General features: G+C 53.5%; 2 protein-coding genes across 11 annotated transcripts; one reads left to right on the forward strand and one right to left on the reverse strand.

The window, feature by feature from the left end:
* Nucleotides 1-177: 177 nt before the first annotated feature.
* On the forward strand, nucleotides 178-18,104 carry L3MBTL2 (L3MBTL histone methyl-lysine binding protein 2). 9 transcript variants are annotated; one of them, XR_008463237.1, is made up of 17 exons: nucleotides 178-260; nucleotides 1,982-2,249; nucleotides 2,495-2,628; nucleotides 2,978-3,101; nucleotides 4,069-4,148; nucleotides 5,065-5,182; nucleotides 5,555-5,689; nucleotides 6,402-6,490; nucleotides 8,138-8,369; nucleotides 9,081-9,160; nucleotides 9,759-9,863; nucleotides 11,050-11,197; nucleotides 12,075-12,157; nucleotides 14,253-14,487; nucleotides 15,261-15,326; nucleotides 15,788-16,401; nucleotides 17,280-17,297. XR_008463237.1 is itself a non-coding variant. In XM_054181051.1 (17 exons), exons 1-17 carry the CDS (start codon nucleotides 240-242, stop codon nucleotides 17,387-17,389), a joined length of 2,151 nt encoding a protein of 716 aa, XP_054037026.1. In that variant the 5' UTR covers nucleotides 178-239; the 3' UTR covers nucleotides 17,390-18,104. The 9 variants fall into 9 exon arrangements, 4 of the variants coding, with proteins under 4 accessions (XP_054037026.1, XP_054037036.1, XP_054037060.1 ...); XR_008463240.1 differs by having other exon boundaries at nucleotides 15,791-16,401; XR_008463235.1 differs by having other exon boundaries at nucleotides 16,009-16,401.
* A 1,101-nt stretch (nucleotides 18,105-19,205) lies between these two features.
* CHADL (chondroadherin like) lies at nucleotides 19,206-26,672 on the reverse strand. Of its 2 annotated transcripts, none has more exons than XM_054188511.1 (5): nucleotides 24,687-26,672; nucleotides 23,180-23,347; nucleotides 21,435-23,096; nucleotides 20,595-20,761; nucleotides 19,206-20,217 (listed from the first exon to the last, which is right to left on the reverse strand). In XM_054188511.1, exons 1-5 carry the CDS (start codon nucleotides 25,029-25,031, stop codon nucleotides 19,992-19,994), a joined length of 2,568 nt encoding a protein of 855 aa, XP_054044486.1. In that variant the 5' UTR covers nucleotides 25,032-26,672; the 3' UTR covers nucleotides 19,206-19,991. The 2 variants fall into 2 exon arrangements, with proteins under 2 accessions (XP_054044486.1, XP_054044487.1); XM_054188512.1 differs by having other exon boundaries at nucleotides 24,424-24,768.
* Between the last annotated feature and the right edge of the window lie 304 nt (nucleotides 26,673-26,976).

A 26,976-nucleotide genomic window follows, 5' to 3' on the forward strand; every position in this document is an offset into this window, starting at 1 on the left:
GGGCCGGGGCCGGCCTCTCCTCCGCCCCTGGGTGGGACCGCCGCCGGGCGCCATGGCCGCGCCTCACCGCCGCCGGGCCGGGAAAAAAACTACAGCTCCCGTCGTGCCCCACGGGCAGCGCGGCGAGAACAAGCTCTTCTCTGATTGGCTTTCTTTTCACGGCTCCCGCCAATCGGAGGCGCCGCTGAGGGGGGACGCGCTCCCCGCGCGCGAGGCGGGCTAGCGGCGTCCTGGGAGCCATGGAGCAGGATCGGGGGGAGGTGAGCGGCGATGGGCTGCGCCGGGGGCTCCTCCGGGGACGGAACTGGGCCGGAGCGGGGCCGTCCGCTCCTACAGCTGCGGAGCCGCCCGCAGGGCGCTGGGGAAAGCCTTGGGGCAGCGGGCTGGGCCAGCGGGTGCCCTGAGGGAGGGCGCGAGGCCCGGGCTGTGTTAGGGGAGTAATGGCTGCGGTGTGGTACGGGGTAAGGGCTGCCCGCGGCCTGGAGGGGGCGAGGACTGCTGGGCAGCCTCCTCCTTGCCGTCGTGTTGTTGTGGTTGCCGGCGTGGCTGTCCGCCCCGCCCCCGTGTTGCCGGATACCGGGCTGGTGCTGGGAGGGGGATGATGGGTCTGACCCGGGCGGGATGGGGCCTCTGCGTCCCCCCCGCCTCTCTGAGCCAGCTGCGGGTGGTGCTGCCCTTGCTTGTCAGCCCTGGGAACTTGTAACGTGTCCGCAAGTTTTATTCATGTTTGGTGGAAGAGTAACGATGCAAAGATGTTCACTTCCTGCGAGCTGAGGGAAGGTGCACCCCCAGAAAGGGGCGAGAAAGAGATTAATGTGCTTTTCTTGAGGAGTTCAGGCCTTTCAGTCATCAGGAATGCTGCCTGCGGATCTGCAGGAGAGGAGCTTTGTCTTTGGGGAGCAACCTGAGTTCTGTGTGTGTGAGGCAGGACCTTGTGTGAAAGGTAGGGAGGATGTGGGGAGACAGCAGTGAGTGAAGTCTGATCTTCCTGTTCATGTGTCTATAATACCCAGGAGCCAATGATTGCAGGGAATTTAGCACTGGAAGGTGATAGACTTGCTGCTGATCTTTTGTTGTTGCTTGCTTGGATGCACAATTGTATCCTGGTGCCTCGTGTGGCTGTTCCAGTCCACCTTTCTTTCCATCACTCCCTGTGCTGATTTCTTGCTGCTCTTTCATGAGTTGCTAACACCTTTTCCCAGCCCTTATTTGGAGGCTGGTTCAAGGCTCTTCTAATCTGAGAAACAGTCACTGGATTTCTGTGCTCTTTCTTTAGTCGCTGCCTCTCTGCTCTCTTGCTGTAACAGCAAGAGCTAGTGCTTCGTAGCAAGAGCTACAAAAGCTAATGAAGATGTTTAGTTGTGCAGACATCTGGCTGTAGGGGAAAAACTCTTAACAGATATTGTTCTGTCGTCCTGCCAGTGCAGCTTCTGAACTGAGGTCAGCTGTGGACTATGCAGTTTCCAAAGAACATCAGCCTTCTCCAGAGTCGAGTTTGTCCTGCTGACGTCAGGCTGGACTGGTCTTGTGAGCTATGGTGGCCAGAGTGTGCAGCTTTGTGCTCCGCGCTCAAGTTTGCAGTGACTTTAATGTTGGTGGTGTCTGCACTACTGTGCAGTTGTTGGAAGAGACAGTGCCTGGATGGATGCAGTCTCCTCTGTCAGCATGTCAGTGTAGTTCCCTGGATTCCCTCTGTGTTTCTCAAACTTTTTTTCTATGTAGCTGCAGCTCCGTGGCTCTTTGCTCTTGGGAAGCAGAATGCAGCCTGTGAAATACTTGTGAAGGGACCTGTTGCGGGGGTAATAGTTTTCCTGCTAGGGATTCAGACTCCGGCCTTTGGGGTTGTTACATGGATGCATTGCTCAACCTTAGACCCCTCCATGATCTAGGTGGGCCCCCCCCTCGCCCCGGCAACGAAGGCAGGTTTATTGTGGGGTGTGGTGTAAAATGTCTATTTTAAAGCAGACTGGCTTTTTTTCAGTTGGTGTCTACCTTCTGCCACAAGACTTCGTCTTTGGAACGGGTGGAGGAGGAAGGCGATGACGATGAGGAGGATGATGAATTGGACATCTTTGGGGGTTATGACAGCTTCCGGGGCTACAACAGCAGCATGGGCAGTGACAGCAGTTCCTGTCTGGATGAGTCTAGTGATGATGAGGTGGCAGACCGAGAGGCTGGAGAGCTTCCAACCTCTCCTGTGCATCAGCCATCCACAGGCCGGCTCACAGAGGACAGCGGCTCTGAGCCAGGTACTGCCTTGCCTGCCTGTTCTGCCTAAAGCACGCGTATGATGGAAAGAATAAGGGCTGGGGGAAGCCGAAGGGTGCATGACTGCATCTTGAGTATGCTTTGGGAGCAGCACTGGATTGAGACTGCATTTTCTGGGTTATGGGGGGAGCTGCTATGTGTAATAAGGATTATCTGAGCTCGGTTCTGTCCTTGTAGTGTATCGGCCCTGCCAGCTGTTCACATTTTATTGCCTTTTTTCTCTCAGCTGTGTGCGAGATGTGTGGGATTGTGGGCACCAGGGAGGCTTTCTTCTCTAAGACCAAACGTTTCTGCAGTGTCTCCTGTTCCAGAAGCTACTCCTCAAACTCCAAGAAGGCCAGCATCCTGGCCAGACTTCAGGTGAGTCAAAACCCTTCCTTCTTCCCTGGAGATGGAGCAGGATGTGCCTGTACGCAGGGGTGGGTAGTTGCTCTCTAGTTAAAGGTCAGGCTGACGTTACCAGTGGCTTGTTCTTCCTGCCTGAAGTCCCCAAGGAACACATGCCAGCTGAAAGGTGGTGCTCCTTAGAAGCTGAGGAAGGACACATTGATATTTTAACTGCTGTTTCCTCTTGTTCCTGTGAGCATTAGTAAAAATTGTAGTAAACTGAAAAATGCCCCAAAGAAGAGATGGGTGCCCTGCTGGCCAGTTGCTGGGACTGACTTCCTCTCCTGTGCCACAAGTGTTCCTAATGTTCCTTCTTTTGCAGGGGAAGCCACCGACAAAGAAAGCTAAAGTTCTGCACAAGGCAGCCTGGTCAGCCAAGATTGGAGCCTTCCTCCATTCGCAGGGCACGGGGCAGCTGGCAGATGGGACCCTGACAGGCCAGGATGGTGAGTGTAGGTGGGGTGTGAGGAGGTGCAGCTGCTGGAGCCACAGAAATGGAGATACCTGGAGGGCTGTAAGCTCTGCAGTCCTCTTTCTCCCCTCTGGTACACTGCCGTGTACTGAAACAATGTGTGTGGATTGCTCTGACACAGGCTGGCGGGACATGGGGCACATCTCTCTCCCTCACCTTGCTGGTGCTAACGGAGTCCTGGTGTGTTCCTGCCCATCCACTATTGCCTTATCTTTACTCCTGGTGTGACTTGGACAGAAGCACAAGCTCTCTAGTCACAGTCTCATGACGTACTGGCAAAGCTGACTTAAAGGTGCCCTGTTGCTCCCAGCCATTTGCTGCCCTACTGCCTGGGGGGAGTTATATTTAAGTCGAGTCATTAAGTGATCAACTTGATGAACAGCCAGACACTGCAGCTGAAGGAGTAGGAAGCTGCTGTGTTAGGGCAAAAGCGAAGCCCCAGGGGGTGGCAGCAAGGATTGATCCCTGAGCAGACTGCTGCTGGAGCAGAGCTGTAGCCTTGGATCAGGACTGATTGTGGGATTAATATCTTAGTGCTTCACTCTGATTTTCTCAGCACCCGCTGGGGGAGCAAGCGCTGCTGGTATGACCCTGCAGTGTTGCTGCTGAGAGGCAGAGCTGCTAAGTGGTTTAGCACTGACATGATGCAGTCTCCACTCTCACCCCTGGGCTGGATTTGACCCCTTTTTTTGCCCCTCCTGCCCCTCTTTCCCCAAAAGCAAGTGACAGCAAGAATTGATTAATAATATATTGTGCCTCTTGTGGGGGCTGGTCCCCGTGCACTCATGGGATTTAGTTCCCCACCAGGGAAAATGCAGTGGAATGCCGAGTCCTTGTGAGCAGGCCACAATGTGGCTGCAAAATGTAGTCCAGAGGTAATTGAGCCCTCTGTGCCTTTTCTGTGATCTCACCTGATTTTCTGCTCTCCTGTGTGCTTATAGCACTTGTCCTGGGCTTTGACTGGGGAAAATACCTGCAGGAACATGGCTTCAAGGCAGCTCCTGTCAGCTGCTTCAAACACGTGAGTTCTTCTTTGCTGTGCCTCGCAGTGCGCATGGGACATGCCGTACGCGTGGGGCTCCCCTGTACTCCAGTGACTAGGTGGTGGGAAGAGACCAGGGGAGCTGGTTATTAAGCCCCAGTTGATGCAAGGAAATAAGATGAGACTTCTCACAGCTAAGAATGGGAGTCTCACAGAGGGACCAGGAGTTCTGGGGGAGGAAGCAGAGGGGGAGTTGGTAGAGGCACTGCCAGTAGCGATGGCCCAGTGCTGGCTGGGGACAGAATTAATTCTGACAGGGAGGAATAGTGGAAAGTGCCTTTGCAGTTTGTGTGGGTGAGCTCAGCCCAGGGGGATGTGCAGGGAGGAACTCAGTTCAAGTGGGCCTGTCAGTAGCTGCCCCTCTAGCATGTCTGGTTCATATCATACTGATTTGCAATCCTTGTGGGCCAAGTAGTCAAGGCAGATACAAGAAAGAATGGCAGTTCTTAGGTATTATAGCAGCCCCAGCCTCTCTGTGTATTAAGACTCGTTATGTTCTTTTTGAGTTGTGATCTGTGATAATACTAACAAAATTTTATTTTTCTTGAGGATCGGTCAGGAAGACACAGTAGTTTGATGGTTAGGGATTTTGATACCATAGAGGAATGGCAGCAGCTACTTTGGGATGATAGGGCAGCTGGCAGTGAAATAGTTAAGTGTTGCTATAGAATGTTCTGCCTTTTGGGATCCTCTGTGAACATTCCAGTGAGGTGCTGGGACAGTTCAGTTGCATTTCAAGCTGTTGGCAGATAGAGGAAGGGTAAGACTTGCAAACTTGGGCCTAAGGTGAAAGTGTAGCTGCCTAAAAACATGGCTCTGAAAGCTAGAATGAGGGCCTGAGCCCTGCTCTAACTGTCAATGTCCCTCTCCCAACGTGGTGTCCTCAATTCTTCAGGTGCCGCTCTTCGATCAGTGGGATGATGTGGTGAAAGGTATGAAAGTGGAAGTACTGAACAGTGATGCTGTGCTCCCCAGCCGTGTGTACTGGATTGCGTCTGTCATCCAGACTGTAGGTACGTCTCCAATGTAACTCCTGACAGCTGGGGACGGCTAACCTCTGAGGGAAGCTCTGGAGAGCCGAGTGTAGCTGGTCATGCAAAGCACCAGCTCTTAGGAGCTCCTCTGCAATTGCTGAGAGATTTTGGAACAGGAAATACGCCAGTGTGGGGGCGGGAGGAAACCAGCATCTGGTTCCTGTTCTGGTTGCTGGGCTCTTTGCAAGGGCGGTTCTGCTTCCGGAATGGCTAGAGAAGCTCTGATAACCTATGTAGAGCAATGAAGGCCATAGGGAATGCTGTAGGAAATAAGCATGTGGTGCCCAATGGGGAGAGGAGAAATTCTTGGCCTCTAATGTCTTTCTCTGGTTGTCTGCTCTGTCCTGGCAGGGTACAGGGCCCTTCTGCGATATGAGGGCTTTGAGAGTGACGCCAGCCATGACTTCTGGTGCAATTTGGGCACAGTGGATATTCACCCCATTGGCTGGTGTGCCATCAACAGCAAAATCCTGGTACCACCACAAAGTGAGTGTGGGACGAGAGGGGTCAGCATGTGCCTGGGCATTGAGGAGCCTTGGTTTATGCGTAGTGCAGTGGGAAAGGTGCTCCCGCTGTACGTGGGACCACAGCTCCATTTGTGCTCTGAGTTACAAGGAACAGTTAGTTCTTTGGGAAGCTGGAGACTGCTTGGACTGCTCTCTCTGCATCTCCCTGTCGTTGATCTGGGGATGCTGGATGCAGAGCTGGTGTCAGACCTATGGGCAGAGGCTAATGCAGGTGGCCATTCCTCATTCTGACCCACACGGTGGCTACGCTTAACTTTTGGGGGAGCTTTTTTGTCCTGCGTCCTGCACAGTGTCTCTGGGGAGTGCACTGGATCCAGCCCTTGCTCAGCTAGCAGTTCAGAGAAGGATGCCAGAATTATCCAGTTTAGCAGAATTCTGGCAAGCTGAGAATTACTTGGTATGGCCCACGTGTTTTTGCTCTAATATCACTTCCACATTTAGATCAGTGGAGTTGGGTATCTCTTTGGCGCAGTCTGTTCTGTAATGGTGATCCATTGCAGCCATTTGTGAGGGTGAGCTTGTAGAACAGAGTCTGCCTGAGAGCAGGTACAGGATCTGAACGTCAAGAAGGCCTTTTAATGCAGATGGACTCTCGGAGAGGAAGAAAAATGTAGTGTGGTGCTGTAATTCTTTCAGTCATAAAGATGTGCTTTATTCCTGTGCGTATGTAGCTATCCATGCCAAGTACACTGACTGGAGAAGTTACCTCATGAAAAAACTGGTGGGAGCCAGGACCATCCCAGTGGATTTCCACATCAAGGTAAATGTGGGAGGCTGTCATTTTACGTGTGGAAATGAAGCTGAAGCTGAGAGACCTGTGTGCAACACGTCTCTTCTGGTTCTGATCTGTGCAACTCCTCTGTTTGTCCCCTTGAAACCCAGGCAGGGCAGGGGCAGCGAGACACCTGTCATGATCCTGTAGGTAATGGCACAGCCATTTCTACTTTGGGTCATAGATGAGCTTTAAAAGCTGTTGTCATGTCAACCTGTGCTGGAAAATACTGGGTGTGAGTTTGTGTTTTGCTGATGGGAGAGGCCAGTGCAGCTCCAGACTGGCCTTTCCCTGCCCTGTTTCAGTGCTGGAGAATGGCTCTGAGAGTCAAAACCCTTTGTCTTCAGTGTTGGTAGCAAGGCAGCCTGTGGGGAGTGAGAGGGGTGCAGGCTCCCTCAAAGTACGTGGAAGCAGCTGTGCCATGGCCTTGTCAGCTTTATAGCTCTTGTGGTTGTTTTGTGTAGCCTGCACTGAGGTTAGAACTTGTTGGAGAGAAGAGACTCTTGTTGCTGACAACTTTGTAAACCACAGATAAGGAAGATGGTCCCAGAGACAGCAAGGCAGGTGATGGGTTTTCCTATGTGTGAGGTAACTGGTGATGCTGAGCTGGAGACCTTGGCGTAATTTGTGTTTTCCTTGTTGCTTCTCAGGAAGTTGAGAGGATGTTTGTAGCTGCTTGTTCCATGGCTTGTAGCTGAGAGCTCACACTGTGGAAGGGAAGTGGTAGAGGGAGACAGATGTTGTCTGTATCTTTCTCCTCCCAGCATCCCAACCTCCATCTAATGAACAGGAGGTGGAAGGGGAGGACCTTCCCTTCAAAGTTCTGGATTCAAGTGTAGGCTGTTTTGGGTATCTGAATCTGTTCTGAGCTGTGTCTCTTAGTTGCTGCACAGCATTTGGGATCCCCAGTGCCAAAATGTCAGGTGTTCTTTAAACATCTTCAGGTGTTTGTGCATGTGTAGGGCTAGGCTGTATCAGCAAACTGAAGGTCTCAAAAAAAAAAAAAATCAGTTAGAAGGCAGCAACTCTTTTTGTGTGCCTGTGCCTTTGGGTCAGTCTGCAGAGTAACTTTGGCATTGGAGGTAGAATTGGCAGATCATCATGTTGTTCTACCTCTAATCACAATTTGGAGTAAATCAGAGTAAAAAGGTGAAAATAAGGGCCTGACCTCTTTTAAAGTTAGCTGAAAATTCTGTTGCCCTTTGGGAAACTACAGCTCTTACTGCTTCCAGCCTTGAAACCCTTATGGTCTCATGACTGAAAAAAGCACGCAATTCCTTACTCAGTTCCTGCAGAACAGAAGCGACATCTGTTTCTCATGCTTCGGACATTCATGCAAGGTGCTGGCTGGGCACAACTGCTGGGACAGGATGGGGGTAGTTGTTATGGGGCCACAGGGCAGGGGAGACTTAGAGTACGGGTGCCCAGCTGTGCTGTCATGTTGGGGGGTGGCAGCTCCCCATCCCCTTGATGAACCCACTCCCATACATCCCTTCCCAGAAGTGTCTCCCAGTCAGCTTTGGGCAGCGCAGGGGGTTGGCTAGGATGTCTGTGGGGAAAGCTGTTCTCTGAAGTGTGTGGGGAAGGAAAACACCAAGTGCGATTGATCCCATCTCCTCTCTTGCTTGTTGCCAGATGGCGGAGAGCATGAAGTACCCGTTCCGGCAGGGCATGCGGGTGGAGGTGGTGGATAAGAACCATGTGTCCCGGACACGCATGGCAGTGGTGGACACAGTGATTGGGGGCAGACTGAGACTCCTCTATGAGGACGGCGACAGTGATGATGACTTCTGGTGCCACATGTGGAGTCCCCTCATCCATCCTGTGGGCTGGTCACGGAGAGTGGGCCACAGCATGAAGAAAACAGGTAGGGATTAGGCCACCACAAGCATCTTCTGATTTCCTGTGAACTGCCTGGACCCTGCTGTTGACACCAGTCTTGACATGCTGGGAGCTGAGGACCTGATAGATAAGGTCTATGCAGTCATGTGTCTGCTGCTTTTCCCCCTGCATAAATAAAAGCCCAGCGATCTGCTGCCACAGGTCAGGACAGAGGGAATGTAGGGTTTCATACCTGAAGCAGGTAGTCCGTCCCCACAGTGTGAGAACGCAGAGTCTGCAACATCACAGATGTTTATGGTCTTTTTGAGAAATTTCATGCTGGCTTCTGTAAGACTGGATGCCATCAGTTTGGGGTTTTTTTCTGGACTTTACAGAGAGGAAGTCTTGGTCAGCTTAGACTGGCAGAAAAAACAAGACTTGAGCCCTGCTGATCCTTATCGTTGTGTTTTCCTTTCTTGCTGCCTCTCCCTGGTGATTAAAGCTGCATGTAGAGGTGTCATCACTAGCGCTCAGGAAGATTGTCCATCTGCTTTTGAGCAGGCCCTACATCACAGCCCATGTTATGGGAAGGTGTGGAGGGACTGACCTGTTGGGTTTTTTTCATTATTCTTCTCATGGTCTCTGATCTAGCTCTTTCACAGCTGCTGAGCTTTCACCAGATAATTAATAGCCAGTGTATTTTCTTACTGCAGTTGCTGCAGGTTTCTTACCTCTCTATTTCTTTCATTCCTCACAGAAGAAAAACGGAGTGACATGGCAAACCATCCCACCTTCCGGAAGATTTACTGTGATGCTGTCCCCTATCTGTTTAAGAAGGTAGGACAAGTTTGCCTTTCTGTGCTGGCCACAGCAAAGGAAGCAATGATAATGCTTCCTTCCTTGGGTATATATACTGCTCTGTGGGTTGTTGAGGATGGCTCATTTGTCTCCCGTACAGCTATAGGGCAGTGAGGTATTTGGGATGTCAAGGCTGTGGTTGGGCAGGGGCAGGTCAAAATAGAAGGATGGGAGAATTAAAAGACAAAGACAGATTGAGGGATTCCATTGAAGGGTGAGCAGTTGCTTGAAACTTTGAGTTGGAGAGGGAAGACGATTGCATGGGAGAGACCAGTTCAGACAAGGGGCTGGATCATACTGGTAAGGTCTGAGATGGGAAGGAGGCTGGCTTTGCTGTGGAGCAGTGGCTGAGTGCTGAGCCTGGCCCTCTGAGTGACCGGGGCCTTGGCAGGAGATTGCTGACACAGAGTTCCTCTGGCTGCCTCTTTGTATTTCTTGTAATTTTTCTTCTTTCCCCTCCCAACTTGGGTTGAGCCAAGTAAAGAAGCTCTAATCCTGTTTGCACTTGTGTGGTTGGTGTTAGGATGGGACTGTCCCATACTTCTGACAGCACATGACGTACCAGAGTCTCCCTTAGGTTCGAGCTGTCTATGCTGAAGGAGGATGGTTCGAGGAAGGCATGAAACTGGAGGCTATTGACCCCCTGAATCTGGGCAACATTTGTGTGGCCACTGTTTGCAAGGTAAGTTCAGTGGGTGGAAGCGGGTCTACTGTGTTAACCTGAGATAACCCAGCCTCTCCTCAGGTCTTTGTAAATGAGTAAGAACGGGTAGGGTTTTGCATGAGGGGGAGGAGTGGGCTGTTAATAGTGGTAGGCAGCTGGTATATGGAGGGAACTGGGGCATTACCTCAGAGGTCTGAGAAGCTAATGAGACCAGCAGTTGTCCACGTGTGCCTAAGTGGACAGCATGAAGATGAGCATGCTTGGTCTGCAAGCTAACTGTCCAGTGTGTGTTATCAGCTGCCACCCTTCCTTCACCCTTGGGCATCCGGTAGGGAAGATTTGCTCTCTAGTTCTTGGAGTGCATAAAGAGGAGGTCTCTGTAGTGCTGCCTTGAGGAGAGAAAGGATGGGGGAAGCATTGTGGGGTCACCTCTATGTGGGGAATGGTGCATTCACTGGTGTAGGAAGCTGAGGATAGACATGTCTCCTGCAGTCTCTCTTGATGAGGCAGTGAGCTCTACTCCTGAGCTAGTGTTGGGAAGTAAATTGCTTGGCCAGGTTTCCTCAGTGAGGGGTGTTGCATGTCGTAAAGCACAGCATGAACTTGGGCTTTTCTTGCTCCATGAAGAAGCTGTTAGCCCCTGTATAACCCAAACAGAGGACTTTGGCACTTGGGGTTTGGCAGGAGGATGCTAGGAAAGCTCTTTGTGTCTGTAAAATGTTCCCTTCAGCCATTGCTTGGACACGTGAAGAGGCTGGGGCAGATGTGCCCATCACATTTGGTAGGCATCAGTTACCATTGAGTGATGGGATAGGACAAGTCTTGTTGCTGTAGAAAGTGGCAAGTCTGAAGGTGGGGCCCTTCCCTTCTGCCCAGTGACAAATTCATGACCTGGTTGGTCTAGAGGGTCTCTGGGCTGCCAATAAAGCCTGTTTCTGAGGAGAACAAAGCTCCTGACTGTTTATGGCTGAGTCCTTTTCACAAAGCTATTAGCGTTGGTCCCAGTTCTGCAGAAATTGCTGCTTTGGGGATTAGCTTCTGTTGAGTAACATAACAGGAGAAGCTACTGCATGCCCTAGAGCATGTAACATTGCATTTTACTATCTAGTGGCAATTGTGATCCATCTGCGGGGATGTATCCTTTGAGAGGAGAGGCTTTAGAGCAAGTGAAGCTCTACACTCATGCCCTTCATTCCCATCTCAGGTCCTCTTGGATGGGTATCTCATGATCAGCATTGATGGAGCCACATCTGCTGATGGCTCTGATTGGTTCTGCTATCATGCCTCCTCGCATGCCATCTTCCCCGTCAACTTCTGTCAGAAGAACAGCATCGATTTGACCCCTCCAAAAGGTGAGATTTGGACTCTGCCCTGTGGTACAAACGTGCATGCAGAATGTGCTGGGCTGCCCTTTTCTGAGGGGTGTCAGGTTCAGGTGAATCAAAAGCAAAAGGTCCTGATCTGCATGTTTTTCACGGAGATAGGGCTGGTTCAGAGAGCCAGTCCATTTGAGCTCTGACCATATTCCAAGTCTTGGTATTTTATGGTAGGAAGTAACATCTCCAGAGGGTATTAATGGCATGGTTGTTAGCTCCTGGCAGATCAATGGGAGAGGTGTACGATCCCTAAACTGAACAGAATCAAAGGTTTAAAGGACAAGGAGGGCGGGAATGGAAAAGTAGAGCCATTGCTGCATGAGTCAGTACTTAAAAGTGGTAGGAGTCATCTCTATTCTTCTTGTATGAATAAATCTGAGACCAATATTTCTGCAAAAGCCTGAGAGGCAATCACCCTAGGAGTGTTTTTACTGCCTCATCTGGACATACCCAAATAGGCCTGCTCTGAATTTCTGTGTTGCAGCACTTTTGTGCAGTGCTGTTCTGTCTTCCTTTGATGTGGGAGAAAGATTTGTCTTAGTGGTGTGTTTTGAACATACTTATTCCTGCCAGCTGCTTCTCCTCACCTTTCTCTGTGGTCTGAATATGTGACTGACACAGGTGTCCAGAGCTGCAGCTTGCACTTTTCCATATTTGCCCACTGGAGGCGAGTGCTGGACTGCCATGGAATCTGTGCACTTGATTTATGTCCAAGATCAGGCTGTATATGCTGGTTAATGAAGCCACTTTGCAACCAATTGGTATGCCTGCTTCCTGTCTGTTCTGCCTTTTCTCCCAGCTGGTCTGCCCAGTGACTGCCTTTTTCCCTGCTGACCATTTCTTCCTGCTGCAGGGCAAGATGCACAGACCTTCAACTGGGAAAGTTACCTGGAAAAGACTAAATCAAGACCCGCTCCAGCACGGCTCTTCAACACGGTGAGTGCTGCCACGAAGACATGTGTAGGGATGCTTGCAGTCAGCAAGAAGGAGCACAAGAGCTCTGGCTGTCACAGACTGGTTAGGTGGGATGGACCTCTGGAGGTCATCCTGCCCAAGCAGGGTCACCTAGAGCCGGTTGCCCAGAGCCATGTCCAGACGGCTTTTGAATATCTCCATGGAGACTCTACAACCTCTCTGGGCAAAATGTGACAGTGTTCAATCACCCTTGCAGTAAAAAGTGTTTCCTGATGTTCACAAGGAACCTCCTGTGTTTCAGTTTGTGCTTGTTGCCTCTGGTCCTGTCCCTGGGCACCACTGAGAAGAGCCTGGCTCCATCTTTGTACTCTCCCTTCAGATACTCACATACGTTAATAAGATGCCCCTGAGCCTTCTCTTCTCCAGGCTGAACAGTCCCAGCTCTCTCAGCCTCTCCTCATATAAAAGATGCTCCAGTCTCCTCATCATCTTCATGGCCCTTTGCTGGACTCTCTCTAGTATGTCCATGCCTCTCTTGTACTGGGGAGCCCAGACCTAGACACGGCCCTCCAGGTGTAGCCTCACCAGTGCTGAGTAGAAGGGAAGGATCACTTCCCATGATCTGCTGGGAACATTCCTCCTAATGCAGCCCAGGATACCATTAGCCTTCTTTGTCCCAAGGGCACATTGCTGGCTCATGTTCAACTTGGTGTCCACCAGGACCTCCAGGTCCTTTTCTGCCAAGCTGCTTTCCAGCCATTCAGCCCCCAGCATGTGCTGGTACCTGGGGTTGTTCCTCCCTGGGTGCAGGACTGTACATTTCCCTTTTTTGAACAGCATGAGGTTCCTGTCAGACCACTTCTTCAGCTTGTCAAGGTCCCTCTGGATGGCAGCACAACCCTTTAGTGTATCAGTCTCTCCTCCCAGTTTTGTATCCAGCAAACTTGCTGAGTTTGACACGACACTAGGACCTCTACCTGCCAGGGGAGGTTTAGATTGGATATTAGGAAAAATTTCTTCACCAAAAGGGTTATCAAACATTGGAACAGGCTCCCCAGGGAAGTGGTGGAATCACCATCCTTGAAGGTATTTAGAAGAAGGGTAGACGTGGTGTTTAGGGATGTGGTTTAGTGGTGGGTTTTGGCAGTGTTAGGTTGATGGTTGGACTCAATGATCTTAAAGGTCCCTTCCAACCTAGACAATTCTATTATTCTGTGACACTCTGTCATGTCATCCAGATAATTAATGAAGATGTTGAACAGGATTGGACCAGTATTGACCCCTTGGGGTACAATGCTAATTACTGGCCTCCAACTAGACTTCATGCCCACTGGTCACCACCCTCTGAGCCCAGCCACTCGGCCAGTTTTCAGTCCACCTCACTGTCTCCTCACCCAGCCCATAGTTCCATCAGCTTCTCTATGAGGATTTATGGGAGACAGTGTTAAAAGCCTTCCTGAAGTCAGGGGAGACAATATACATTGTCTCTACTGGGCTGCTCTTTGCTGCTGGTCAGCACCTCTAAGGACAGCCCAAGGCACGGAAGGGTGCGCTCTCCAAGAAAAGCCCTGTTTGGCTGCTCGGGACTACAGTGTCATGTCTTTGTGGATGTAATGGTATCTTGGTCCCTCTGAGAGTGACCTGTGATTCTGTACTGTTTCCAAGAGCTCCAGGCTCCTGGTGGATTCTGCACTGCCTGTTGCCTGTGGATATGTGGCTGGCACTTGGGTGGAGGGGATCTGCTTGGCATCAGCAAAACTGCTGCAGCACCTGGGCCTGTGCTGATATTTCTGATTTCCCAGGGCCCTCTCAGGTTAATAGGTTTGATTGGGTGTCCCTTAACTGCTGCCTGATGCTCCCCTTAAGTCAGGATCTTATTTCTAAAGGCTGGGCTGAGATTCAATAAGGACACAGCTGGCCTTAGATCTATTCACGTGTCCCCTTCTGTTACGCGACTGTTTCGTTCTGTTACGTGACTGTAGGCTTGTTCTTTCGCCGCTTGCTTTAAGCTGTAGCTGTTCTAGGCTGCTGGTAGCTGGGTATGGGTTTGGACTGAGTGCAATGGCCTTGGGTTTTCTTTTTTTTTTTTTTTTCTTTTCATGTTTTCTGCACCCAGGACTGCCCAAACCATGGCTTCAAGGCAGGCATGAAGGTGGAAGCAGTGGACCTGATGGAGCCCCGGCTCATATGTGTGGCCACTGTGAAGCGTGTAGTCCAGCGTCTCCTTAGCATCCATTTTGATGGCTGGGACAATGAGTACGACCAGTGGGTGGACTGCGAGTCTCCAGACATTTATCCTGTGGGGTGGTGCGAGCTGACAGGCTACCAGCTTCAACCACCAGTTGTTCCAGGTGAGTGAAAATTTGACTGTGGTCTCTAATGCTAGAGGCAAAGGTTTCCTTCCTCCTGCTCTGTGAGTGGCTCCTCCTTTGTGGGCCTTGTAGGGAGGAGAAAATTGCCTCCTTGATTTGCACTGGCTACCATAAGTCTTCCTCTGCTGCCACACACTCTAGCAGCTGGCAGAGGGAGGAGTCTGTGGTGGGGAGAAAGCAGCCTGAGATTTGAGGTTGGCTCTGTTTTTCCTCTGTTCCCCCACCTGCACACCAACAGAGAATTGCTCCTGATGAAATTGGGTAGAGTTCCAGGTGGTCCTATCCCCGCACAGCTCCCTTTTACTAAGTGTGCCTACAACCTCAGCCAGGTAGCAGGGGGAGCTTGGCCCCTCGCTCCCTTTTCTCATCAATTCTCTGACTCTGTCTGTAAAAGGTAAGAGCATCCCTCTCAAGAGTTTATTCCTTCCCTTGTCACAGGGAGGCCACTGCCTCACCTTTGCAGACGTTTTCCTTCTTGTCCCAAGCTACATTTCTCGTTTCTTTACTGCCCCTGCCAAATCTCTACTGGGCCTCTCTCCCCTGTGCTGCCCCAGCCTGCCACCCTGGGCCCTCGCCTGGAAGCACAGACAGCAACTGCCCTAGAGCCTTGCTTTCCCCTCAGCTGGTTGTTTCGGGAAGAGGGCGTTGGCTCGGGGGGACGGGTGTATCTTGTTTCTCGCTTATGTCACTTCATCCCAGTTACCTACTGGTTATGGGACTTGGCTTTCGTTTCCCTCTCGTCTCCATGACAGAGCCCACAACTCCAGTGAAGGCCAAGGAGGTGCCCAAGAAGAAGAAGAAACCCTATGGAAAGAAGAGTGAGTGATGTTTGATTAGTGCCCTCCCGCTCGCTCGCAGGCTGGGCCCAGTTAGAGGAACCTTGTCCATCATGTCCCGTCAGAGCAGGAGAGAGAGGCCTTGTCTTGCTGTGGATGCCCTCAGTCAGCTGTGGGTTTGACAACACAGCCTCATCCTTCTTAGCTGCCCCCCTTGCCTAAGAGAGCAGAGAGCTGTGTGTGTGGGAAGGATCTGTTTTGCAGTCTGTTTTCTGTTGGCCGAGGTATAGATGGCGCTTGCTTCCAGGCGTGAGGTTGTGCTGCTTTCCCCACCGTGTCCGTGGTCGGAGGGAGACTGTTGGCTGCAGCTGCAGGGTGGCTGGAGAGCAACCCTGCCTGCTTTGTGCTGAGGGAAAGAAGGCCTTGAGAGGGCTGAAGAGGCCAGTAGTGGGGCTGGACCGTGTCATTGTTTCATCTTGTCGTTGTTCTCGTCATTGTTGCAGTAGCTGTGGCAAATCGTGTGTAGACAGGCAAGAAATTCCTTCCTGGGGGGTGGAGAGGAAAGGACATCTAAAGAATATAAAGACGTTCAACCTAAATAAAAACGTCAGCTAAAAATGAAAACGTTAATGCTACAGTGTCCGTGCCTTGGAGCCAACATGCCCATTGCCTAGGACTAGACCCAGACAGGTAAGCAAAGCTGACTCTAGACTGATTCCAACAGGATCCGCTCCTCGGAAGTTATGCACACGCTGAAGTGCCTTGCCTTTAATGAAGGAGAACGCGGAGGAGCGTATTTTGAGATGGTGACTATAGAGATTTTTCTCCAGTAGGCCATTTCTATCGAGTAACCAGTTGGCAGCTAATGACCATGTAGCTTGCTGGTCAGTTGTGCTGGTCCCTGGCCTGTGGTTTCTCAGTGGAGCAGGGTTGCTGATTTTTCCAGGGGAAAAGAAACACGCTTTTCCCCATGCTCTGTTATCTCTTTGTTAAGGAAAAAAGTTACCTGCCAAAACCCGCAACATCAAGCAGACTGCCAAGAAGCCTTCCACCTCGAAGACGAAACGAGAAGCAAAAGCTGCCAGCAAGGCTTTGCCAGAGCCAGCACCTGATGAGAGTAAGGGAATGATTACTCTACCTGGCAGCCACATGCAACTCCCTCGCATACACCCTTCATTCCACCGGCCCTCCAGAGGCCTGTGCTGCCTCTTGGCTGCTAAGTCATGGGTGCCCCCAGGCAGGGAAGGGCAATATGTGACAAATATCCTTCCCCACTCCTCCAGAGACAGAGAGAGTGGAAGAAAGCCTCAGTCAGCTTTCCCTGGAAAGTTCTGCCTCCTGAGGAGGTTTGGTGACACCAGCGTAGCTGGATTTGTTGATGCTGCTGATGGATCTGGCTGCCCTACTGGGCAGTCTGGTTGTGCGAGGTCAGTTAGAGAGGAGAGTCAAGATGGACACGTCAGAAGTGTGTTGTCACATCCCAGTCCCCACAAGGGCTGTCGCAGCATGTGAACACAGCCCATCGTGCTGAGCACCAAGAGATGTGGTGACCAGAAGAGCAGCAGGGTCACCTGCCAACACTTGTGGGTGTTGGGGGAAAAAGGGTGGGTGAAGTGGTTTCATGGGGATGGAGCCTCATGAAGGTCCTCATTGCTCATAGATTTTCATTTCCCATTTGTGGATCTAGGCAGGTAGAGAATGGATCACACTGGCTTTTCTTCCCTCAGCCCAAGGAGAAGTTGTTCTTGGGAGCAGGCAGCTGAATGCTGCCAGGGTTTAGTCCCATCCTGATCGCTGCTGTGATCATGGATAGATTTGTGCCAGCAAGACAGGGCTGCCGGTGGTAAGGAACCCTCAAGAGGTAGGCTGGAAACCTGGGGCATTTTGAGTATCTGCATGAACAGGGCGGGTTCTGGGGTGCCGCAGGTAGAGGGAGGCAGCATGGGTTGATTTTACTTACTTATTTTTCCCCTCTCTCTTTCTGTCTCTTGCTAGTCATTGCCGTGCGGGTGAAAGAAGAAACCATCGACCCCTCGGTAGCAGAGTTTGGAGCTACAGAGCTTCCCGTTCCTGTCAGCAGCATAAAGCAGGAGGTCACAGACTGATCCTGGGCTATCTCCCAGCTGCCCACAGCAGCCTGCACTTCACCTTGTGACTCTGGGGAAAGTCCTGGCAAAGGGAAGTGGAAGACTAAGAGGGCCTTCCCTTTTTTTGGCAGACCGCCCTGCAACATCACAACTCCGCTTTCCTGGTGTGCAAGAAAATTTCCCCCAGACTTTTAATTTTAAGCCCTGGGGAACAGACTCCAGAAAGGCCGCAGGCGTGCTGAGGAGCATGACCAGGGTGGCTGCTGGGGTTTTGTGTGCCTGGCTTTGAGGGCACCTTTCCGAGCAGGAGCTCCCAATGGGGAAAGAGTCTGCCAGAGCACGAAGGGGCAGTTTGGGTTCTCAGCCGTGGCTGGAGGTGCCGAGCCGCAGTATTGAGATGATGTGTGCAGGTCACATGCATCAGGACATCAGCTGCCCTCATGGCACGTTGTGCTGTGCTCCCTGCTCTAGGTCCCGTGACCCCCCCACCCCGAGAACGTCAGGACAGAAAGAATGAAGACAGGTGAAAAACCAAAAAGGGATGGTGATGCCTCTTGGGGGAGCAAGAGACCTTTTTGAGTGTCATTTCTTGCTTTTGAAGCCAGAACTGCAGAGGACGCGGTGCACAGTTCGAATTTTTAATTTTTTTAGCAATCCTATTGTAAATTTGATCTGTACCCAAAAGCCCTGCGAATTAAACTTGAGGAAAAAGCCAAAGGCTTGTGTATTGTTTTCCAGATCATCAAGGTACGAGTGTTAGCCAAAATGGGGAGGAGAAGAGGGCTGTAGGTGGCTGGGTGCAAGTAAACAGTGTGTTGTGCCGTTCAGGGCTGGCTTGGGGTTTTTTTGAGGCATGCAGTAGGGTTTTTCTGTGCACGTGCCCCTGTCTACTTGCCAGTTCTGCTGAATATTGCAAGAATGCGATGAACAACTTAAGGTGGGGAATGCCATTTCCCATTTTAGGGCGAAACTGTAACGTTCCTTTCTCTCCTCAGACCGGCCATCAAAGTTCAGGACAGAAATCAGAAAGGTCACTGTGGCGACAGTGATGAAAAACAGTTTTAAATCTCCTGTAGCAGGTTCTTGTGAACTTCCTGCAGGTGAGGAAGTGCCCTGCCTCTTGGTGCCACCGAAGGGCCCGGCTGTAGGGCAGGTGCCTTGTTAACCCTACAGGGAAATGGTGGCTGCCCAGGAGGCTGCCTTGGCCACAAAATGGCTGCCTTCACCACGAAATGGCTGCCTTGGCCAAGCTCCCCTCAAGTTTCCAGGTGAGAGCTTGTGATGCCAAAGCAGTTCCTGCTTTGCACAGTGGTTCATGACCAAAAAAAAAAAAAAAATGCTTGGCAAACTTACAGCCTAGAAAACAAAGGGTAGAGACTGGGAGCAATTAAGGCAGCCTTCCTCTTTTCCCTTCTAAAGAGGCAAACGGAGCCTTTAACTAGAGAGGGGAGAAAAGGCTGCAGGGGAGCAATGAAACACAAGTGGAAAAAGCGTGCAGGGTCTGTGTCAAACCATCTCGGCCCGTCCCTGCAGACCCCTGGAGGGCCCTGGGCTCCTGGAGAAACCATGATGGGGTGATCGTGGCGGGGGGCCGGGGGGGATTTTTATCGAAGGTCTGTAGTGAGGTTTCCCTGCCCAGGCCTGCTTGCCTGTTCCGGCAGCTCTGCCGATCACCGGCTTGCAATGGATGTCTCAATGCGGGAGGATCCTGTTTCAGGGCAAAGCCGTGGTGTTTCTCTTCCCCTCCCTCTTGGGCTACCGCCTTTCCCCAGCCTCGTCAAAAAGCTGGGCTTGTAGGGACACCTGTCTGTACAGGATGATAATTTCCAAACACCTTTGGCTTCCTTCCTCCTGGGTTTTTTTTGCTGTAACAGTTCCATGCCCTGCATTTAATGACTAGAGTTGTTTACCATTTAAAGCCATCTCAATTTGAACAAACTTCTGCTTTTAAAATGGGGCCAGGGGGAGGGGGAGGGTCCTAACCTGGGCTGCCACGGGGAATAGGTTGGGCACATCGCTTATGATGGGATCCTTTATGGGATCAGTGATCCCATTCCACTGATCGCACCACTGATCAAACTCTGCGGGAAATAGAGAGGTTTCAATCTGCTTGGTTTAATTCTGAGGAGCTGCGGGGAATTCAGGCAATGTTTTCACTGATGATAATTGTTAATTTTTCTGCTCTAAGATTTGAGCCAGTGCAGGATCTTGCGTCAGGTGCTGTTTGCAGTCCTGCTCGGGGCTCTTCAATAGTTTTGGAAGCCGTGAAAGCACAGCGCTCTTTAAAACAAAAACAAACTAACTTGTGGATTCCAACTCTTCCGCGTGGCTGGAGGGAGCCTTGGGAGGAAAAAGGAAGTATTTGGCTTTGTTGTTTGATCATCAAAGCATGTTGCAAACACTACAAGAAGCTTTTGCACCAGTTTTTTCCAGGGTAATGTGCCCCTGTGTCCTGCAAAAAACAACACGGCATCTTTGGCAAATCAGCATCGCGCTGGTGGCACCGGGCTCTCTCCTTTGCACCTTCTGCAATATCCATGTCACCACCCTGGGGACAAGTCTAGAAGAACTGCTGTCACCAGGCTGTAGGTAGGGCTCTGTTGCGTCCTGCGTGCTTTTCCTAAGCTCTGCTCTTCTTGAAGCCTCTGGCTGGTGATTTTCCCGATCTCTTTTTCTTGCTGGGCTTCCTTGCAGCCTTGGTCTTCTCAGGACGGGCTCCCCCAGCCTCGCCTCGGCCCCAGCCAGGGCAGGTTTGGAAAGTGGTGGAAAGCTTCACCTTCAGGCCCCGGGCTTCTGCAGGGGACCCGCAGGTGGCCCCGACGTGGAGGTTGAGTTTGTCGATCCACCTGGAAATGTGGCAGGAGATCAGGGAAAGGAGCAGGACGGGGTGAGGGGAGAGGCAAAACTGTGTCTGTGAGTGGGCACGGGTCACTTCAAAGCCAGGCCAGGTTGCTCAGGGACTCACCTGGGTGAGCTTTGAATATCTCTCCCCCCCAAGCTTGTGGCTGCTTTCCCTACACCAGGAAAGCCCAGGCTACCGCCATCCTCGCACGTAGGTGAGTGCTCCACCTCAGCACCATGGGAGAAGGCACAAAATGGCCAGCGTGTCCCGGGAGAAGACCCAAAATGGCTAGTGTGCAATGGGCTAGTGCGTCCAGTGCTGCAGGGTCCAGCTGTCCCCTGGGTTGTCTCCCAGGGCTGTTCCCCCCTTCGTGGCACTCACCTGCGCAGGGGAAGGAGCTGGCAGTCGCAGTGGAAAGGCACATCCCTCAGGTTGAGGATCTCCAGCCCCGTGAAGTTGCTCATGTCGGGGATGTTGCTCATCTTGTTGCTCTCCAGGTAGAGGCTTCTGATCTTGGGACCGAGGCCAGCGAAGGCACCGGAGGAAATCTGCAACGAAGCGAGGGTGAGTCAGGGGGGTCCTGGTGGAGGCAGGGGAGCAAACCTCTGCCCCTGCAACTGCTTATCAGCCTGGGGGGGGGCTGAGAGAACCCGTTCTGAACCTGGCAGCTCCATGAAAGAGCCGTTTTAAACAGCAGTACACGTGCTTGGGAACTGTTAATTAACTCAACCAGTTTCGGTCACATTTTGGGACTCGCTAGACCCCGCTCAGTCTTCCTAGAAGGAAGGTGACACGCAGGATGTCTTAGAGCAATCCCTGGGTGCTGTTAAAGGTGGATGGGCCTTACGAGCGCGGTGCTAACATTGCTTTCTTTAGAGGATGGAGGACTTCAGGGCAATAGCAGCGAAAAATTCCCACAGGACTCATAGAAAGGCAGGAGAAATATGGCCACGGCTGGGGAAAGAGGGTGGTTTGGGGAATGGTCTGGGCCCCACTGAAACCGTGTGTCTTCAAGGATCGAAGGGAGCGAGGCTGTCCTGGGGGAGCTGGGGGACAGGCTGGAGCAAGACAAGGCTCCAGGCTGAGCCTGAGGAAGCTTCTCCTCCCAGCCAGGCTCTGGAGCATCTCCTGAGCCTTGGGAATTCAAGGCGCTGGAACAAGATGGGACCTACAGCTGTGCCCTGTAGTGGCCCTGCCCCTCTGGTCCCCAGCTGTGTGCACCTGCTCCAAGCCCATGTTGTCCAGGTAGAGTTGCTGCAGGCTGGAGGCCACCGGCAGGAAGGCACTGTCCCCCATGCGCTTGATGGGGTTTCGGGACAGCTTCAGCTCGCTCAGGGCAGACAGGCCTCGCAGGGCTGATGTTGGCACCTCCATCAGGCGGTTTCCCTCCAGGTGCAGCTTCTCCAGCATCTTGGTGGGAGCCAGGGCGGCGGGAGTGATGTGCCCGATGGCGTTCCCAGCAAGGTAGAGCCAGCGCAGCCCCCTGGCCCTGGCCAGGTCACCCTCTGCCAGCTCCCCAATGGCGTTGTGCTGCAGATGGAGGGAGATGAGGTTGGGCAGGAGCTGGAAGGCACCCGCGGGCAGGTGGGTGAAGGCGTTGTGGTCCAGGTCAAGGTAGGCCAGCCGTGGGGCCCCCTTAAAGGCTGCGGCTGCCAAAGTGGAGAGGCGGTTGTCGGTGAGGTAGAGGTAGACCAGGTTCTCCAGCCCCAGCAGCGCTCCGGGCTGCAGCACCCCAATGCTGCAGCTCTGCAGGTGGAGGGACACCAGCTCCTTCAGACCGGGAAAGGCGCCTGGTGGCACCGTCCCAAAGATGTTTCGGCGCAGGTCGAGGAGGCGGGTGTCCCCGGGGAAGCCCTGGGGGATCTCCCGCAGGTCCCTGTTCTCGCAGGACCCATGATGGAAATCGGGGGAGCAGGTGCATCCCTGGGGGCACTGCCCGCTGCCGTCCACCCTCGGCTGCTCTGATGGCACAGTGGGGCTGAGAGGCAGCTGAGGGCGGCCACATCTCATCTCAGGAGGCCTCAGGGAGTCGAGGGGCCGGCCACGGAGGGCAGGGGGTGCGGTGCAGGACCCCTCCGCCTGCACCCGCGCCCTCACCAGCCAGTCGCGGAAGGGGCGCAGGAGGCAGGAGCAGAGCAGGGGGTTCCCAGCCAGGCTGACCCTTGCCAGCCCCCCAGCCCCGGCCAGGGGTGGCAGCCCCCGCAGCTGGTTTTCACGGAGGTCCAGGGTACGCAGCTGGGGGCTGCGGGCGAAGGCGTCGGGCGCCACGTCCTGGAGGGCGGCATGATCCAGGAAGAGGTGCTTCAGGGAGGCCATGGCCAGGGCCTCCTCGGCCACGTAGGTGATGGGATTGTGGCCCAGGTCCAGGCGGGTGGCCCCATCCAGCCTGGCTAGGGCCTCGCTGGGCAGCGCCTGCAGCTCATTGTGGTCCAGGCTCAGCCTGCGCAGGGCGGGCAGAGCGGCAAAGGCCTCGCTGCCCAGTACATGGAGAGCATTGTGGGACAGCCGGAGCCACCGGAGGACCTGCAGACCCTGGAAGACCATGTCTGGGAGGTAGACTAAGGCATTCGCCCTCAGGTCGAGGACAGTGAGTGACCCAAGATGGCCAAAAGCACCTGGCTGGATCTCCTCAATACGATTCCCCTCCAGGATGAGCTGCTGGAGGGAGGACAGCCCATCCAGGGACTCCTGGTAGAGGAGGGCTATGCTGTTGGAGGCCAGGTTGAGGTAGACCAGCCTTCCCAGCCCCCGGAAAGCCCCTTCCTCCAGCCTCTCCACCTTGCAGCGCTGCAGGTCCAAGTGTGTGAGGTACGGCGTGTCGAGGAAGGCTCCCACCGGGATGACCGTGAAGCTGTTACCCCGAAGGTCCAGTTTTTTGGTGAGCTGTCGGTCACACAAATGAACGCCGAGTTACCCCAGGGCTGCCATCCCCACCTCCTCTTCCCCCTGCCCGTCCCTTCTCCCACCTGCGGGATGGTGTCAGGGATGGCCGTCAGGTTCCCGTTGAGGCAGAGAACATGGGCGCGGAGGTTGTCGCAGACGCAGGGCCTGGGGCAGCGGGTGGCAGCTGTCCCCTCCAGCCCCAGGGCCACCATGAGCAGGAGCCCCCAGGACAGCCTCATGGTGGAGAGCACCTGTGGCCGGGGAGAGATGGCAGTGAGACCAGGAGAGGGGCCAGGCCCCCATGTGTCCCCAAACACCGAGTGCCATGGGGGCTGTTGCTGTGACCCAGTGGGGCAGGTCTCACCCTCTCTTGCTCTCACACTGTGATCTCACAGGTTATAAACAAGGAAGGGGGGGGGAAGAAGCAGAAAAGAATTATCTAGAGCGAAAGGTGAAGGTCACAGACAAGCAGGTCTCCATGTGGAAAGAGCTTTTACCCTGGTTATCTAAACTCCCTGAGAGAGAGTTGGGAGGACCTGGCGAGGGACCTGTCAGGGCCACAGGGTCACTCGTGGGGAACTGGCTTGGAGTAGACCCCCCCCCTTTTTCTTATATCACTAGCATAAAATTTTCTTGATCTGTACAGCGTATCAATATTCCTCCTACAACCAAGGCTTGTATTTTTCTAAGACGAGCAGATATGGCTATCCAGGGGATGTGATCACACTGGCTTTCTGAGCTGCCACCTTTCTTTTAATTGCAAATGTCCCATCTCCAGCACCCCGGCCACCTTCCAGCTCTGCGCCTCCCACCCTGCATGCTCCCTGCTTCCCCTCCACCCCCGCCAAGCTATTCATAGCAGTTTTTGGAATAGATCTCCACTGTTTAGCTGCAGGAAGGACGGGTTGGTTTTGGCCAGGCAGGAGGGAGCCCCTGGGGTGGAGGTGCCAGAGAGGGGCCAAGGCTGGGGTGAGAGCAGAGGGGGTGGTGGGGCTGCACATATGACCAATACACGCCCCCCCACCCCCCCCCCCCAAGTTCTGGGGAGCAGCAGCAGTGGGGTCTGCAAGGCTCCAATCCACAGGGGCCACCATGGTGCCCATCCCTTTGCCCACCTTCCCCTGTGGTCCCATGCTCCTGTCTCCTGCCACTGCTGCAGCCAGCCCTGCCTCAGCCCCCCCCCCCCCCTTCCCCAGTGTGGCCATCAGCGAGTGCCACCAACACGATGTCCCAGCTGAGCTCGCGTCCCGCACCTGGGCACCACCACGTGCTGGGCACCATCCCGCCACCCCTTCCTGGGGGATCACGCACCAGGGGACCAGGGTACCTGCTCCTCAAGAGGCGGCAAAGATAGAGGGGGAAGCGGCTCCCCCCCGTCCAGCGGCTGCCGAGCTCCTGTGCCGGTGTTTGCTCTCCTCGCAGAAGCAAGAGCTGAATGGGCCCCGTTGTGTCGCTTTCCCAGCAGCGCTCGCCGGACGGAGCCAGAAACGCGGGAGGAGGAGGAGGAGGAGAAGGAAGGCGGGGGGGGGGAGGAAGGGTAAAGCACCCCTGGGGAGAGGGCAGTGACCCCAGACATGGCCTCCCCCTCACCTCGCGGGGGGCTGGCGAGCCAAAGTCTGTGTGGCGTGTCACAGCATCAGCCCGGCCGGAGCCCCCGTGGGACCTGCACTTGCTGTTTCCCGGCTCTGCCTTTTCTTTCCTGGCTGCATAAGTCACAGGAGCTACAGAGGCGCAGGGCAGAAAGGTGACATCCAGCCAAAATTGCAGCAGCGGCGGTAAGCCTGAGCAAAAGGAAAGAGGCAGCTGACAAGCCGGGCTGTGGGGCCGTGCCACATTTACAGCCCCCAGCTCACCTAATTTTGCTTCTCTGCTTGTTTCAAAGAGGCCGCGGGCGGCAGTGCCTGGGTGAAACACCATTTGCTTGCAGAAGACCATTGAAGATTTTGGGGTTGTTTTTTTTTTTTTTTTTTCCTCAACTCTGCCGTTTCTCTTTCTCAGCTCTGCTTTTCGCTCTCCCAGGGAATGCCAGCAGAGCTGCAGCCTGACAAGAAAATGCAAGATTTGCTACTACTGGCTCTCCTCCCTTCAAGCCCTTCCCTTAATTGATCAATATCTCAGCTGCCAGAATCAGTATGTCCCAGTGCCACCTGTGGGCAAAGGACACACTGGCCGGGGTCTGCAAGCCTCCCCACAGCCAGATGGCCAAAGCCTCCTTGGCCACCCCCTCGGGCCAGCATCCCCTCTGTCCCCACAGGCTCCCAGGGGTGCTTAGTGCTCCTGCGACATGGGGCAAGCGCCCGACTGCGCTGATGCGGGGAGGGGGGCAGCTCGGAGGCGCCAGCTCTGATGCTCATCCCCACTCTGCTGTGCAGAAAGGACCAGTGGGGACATAGGCCTAGAGGGGATAAACCTGCCCCAGGGTGGCAGGAGTCGCCCCAGGGAACTCTCTGCCTGTGCCAAATCACCACGACCTCTTTTGGGTTGGTGGCTGGCTGACACCTCCACGTCTGGCACCGAGTTTGGGGCGAGCTGAGGAGCTGCCCCAAAATAAAGCAGCTGGGAGCCAGGTGTTTGCATTTGCTCCCAACCTGATGTCTCTGCTGCTGCCTTCCGCTTTCCCTTTGTCCCCTGCACACAGCAGGGAGAAGCCCCTCGTGCAGGCTCAGCTTCATTGTGGGATGCGCCACAGCTGGAAGAAAGCTCCCACAGACCCTCGCTGAGGTGGCCAAAGTCATGTTCAGAGGTGAGTGATGATGCTCCACTGGGGAACCTTGACCACATCCACCTGATCTACAACCTCCACCACCCAGCTGCTGGCCATCTTGCATCTCAGTGGCAACCCCATCTGCTGGCTGACGTGGAACCATCCGCTGCAGCCACCATCACCCCCGGCCTGTCCTGCTCCCCACTGCCCAGGCCACCACCTCCCCAAGCCCCGCCTGGCTGACTGCGTGGGCAACACCACCTCCCTCATGTTGGCCTGGGCTCTGATGGTGGGCCACAGGGAGGTGGAGGTGCGGCACCAGGTGACCGGGCACCAAGTAGCACATCTGCCCTTTCCCCAGCCTCCCCACAGGCTTTTAGTTTGTCCGTTTACCCAGCAATGATGTCCCCAGCAATGATCTCTCCATCTTTGGCATCTAATGAGGCTCAAGGGAGCTAGTCGGACTTTGAGCTCTCTGGTGGGCCATGGGACATGAGGGCAGCACACTTGAACTTCCACTTGTTGGGGTTTAACCCACCTCTGCCAGGCCAGATGCTTTTGCTTTGCATTAAAGAAGATGTTTCACCTTTGCCTGCAAGGAGCCCGATCCCGTTACTACCGCTAAAGGGATTCACTGCTCACGGACACCCCCAAAACTGCCCCACACAGACACAGCTCTTTGCCCGCCATTGCTTTGCTGGGCTAATGAAGTTCAAATTCGAAATATTTCCAACATTTGTGGTGCTTTTGGGGTGAGACGGTTGCACAAGACTTGCTGAAGCAGCACCGCAATGAGCCCATGTTCCTCCAGGGCACTGCTGGGAAACATCATCCTCTGGGAGCAACTTCTAATGGAAACCAGAGGAAGCAATTTCCATCCTCTTTTTTTTTTTTTTTTTTTTTTTTTTTTTTTTTTTTTTTTTTTTTTTTTTGCCCCCCTAATCCTGAGGCATAAGCCAATTTTAAGGGACTTCTGGTTCCATGTCCTACCTAGAAGCAAATCTGTCTTCAGGTAGAAGCCTGTCACTTCTACCCTCACACCCCGCCTTTTCCCTATAGACGTCTCACCTTGACACCAAACACCAGGACCAGGAAAATCCTGTTTCTAAATATTGTTTGCTTTTGAAAGAAACTTAAGGATCAACATCTCACACTTTTTCTGCTATGGCTTGGCTA

This window comes from Rissa tridactyla, chromosome 1 (assembly GCF_028500815.1).
Source record: "Rissa tridactyla isolate bRisTri1 chromosome 1, bRisTri1.patW.cur.20221130, whole genome shotgun sequence".
Lineage (NCBI taxonomy): Eukaryota > Metazoa > Chordata > Aves > Charadriiformes > Laridae > Rissa > Rissa tridactyla.

Excerpts from the sequence above, each read along its gene's own strand:
- L3MBTL2 (XM_054181051.1), top strand. The coding sequence starts at position 240 with ATGGAGCAGGATCGGGGGGAG. Across the intron at positions 5,183-5,554 it reads GTCTGTCATCCAGACTGTAG|GGTACAGGGCCCTTCTGCGA; the intron begins GTACGTCTCCAA and ends CTGTCCTGGCAG. Across the intron at positions 9,161-9,758 it reads TCCCCTATCTGTTTAAGAAG|GTTCGAGCTGTCTATGCTGA; the intron begins GTAGGACAAGTT and ends AGTCTCCCTTAG.
- CHADL (XM_054188511.1), bottom strand. The coding sequence starts at position 25,031 with ATGGTCTTCTGCAAGCAAATGGTGTTTCACCCAGGCACTGCCGCCCGC. Across the intron at positions 23,348-24,686 it reads GCTCGCCAGCCCCCCGCGAG|GTGCTCTCCACCATGAGGCT; the intron begins GTGAGGGGGAGG and ends CCCCGGCCACAG. Across the intron at positions 20,762-21,434 it reads ACAACATGGGCTTGGAGCAG|ATTTCCTCCGGTGCCTTCGC; the intron begins GTGCACACAGCT and ends GCTTCGTTGCAG.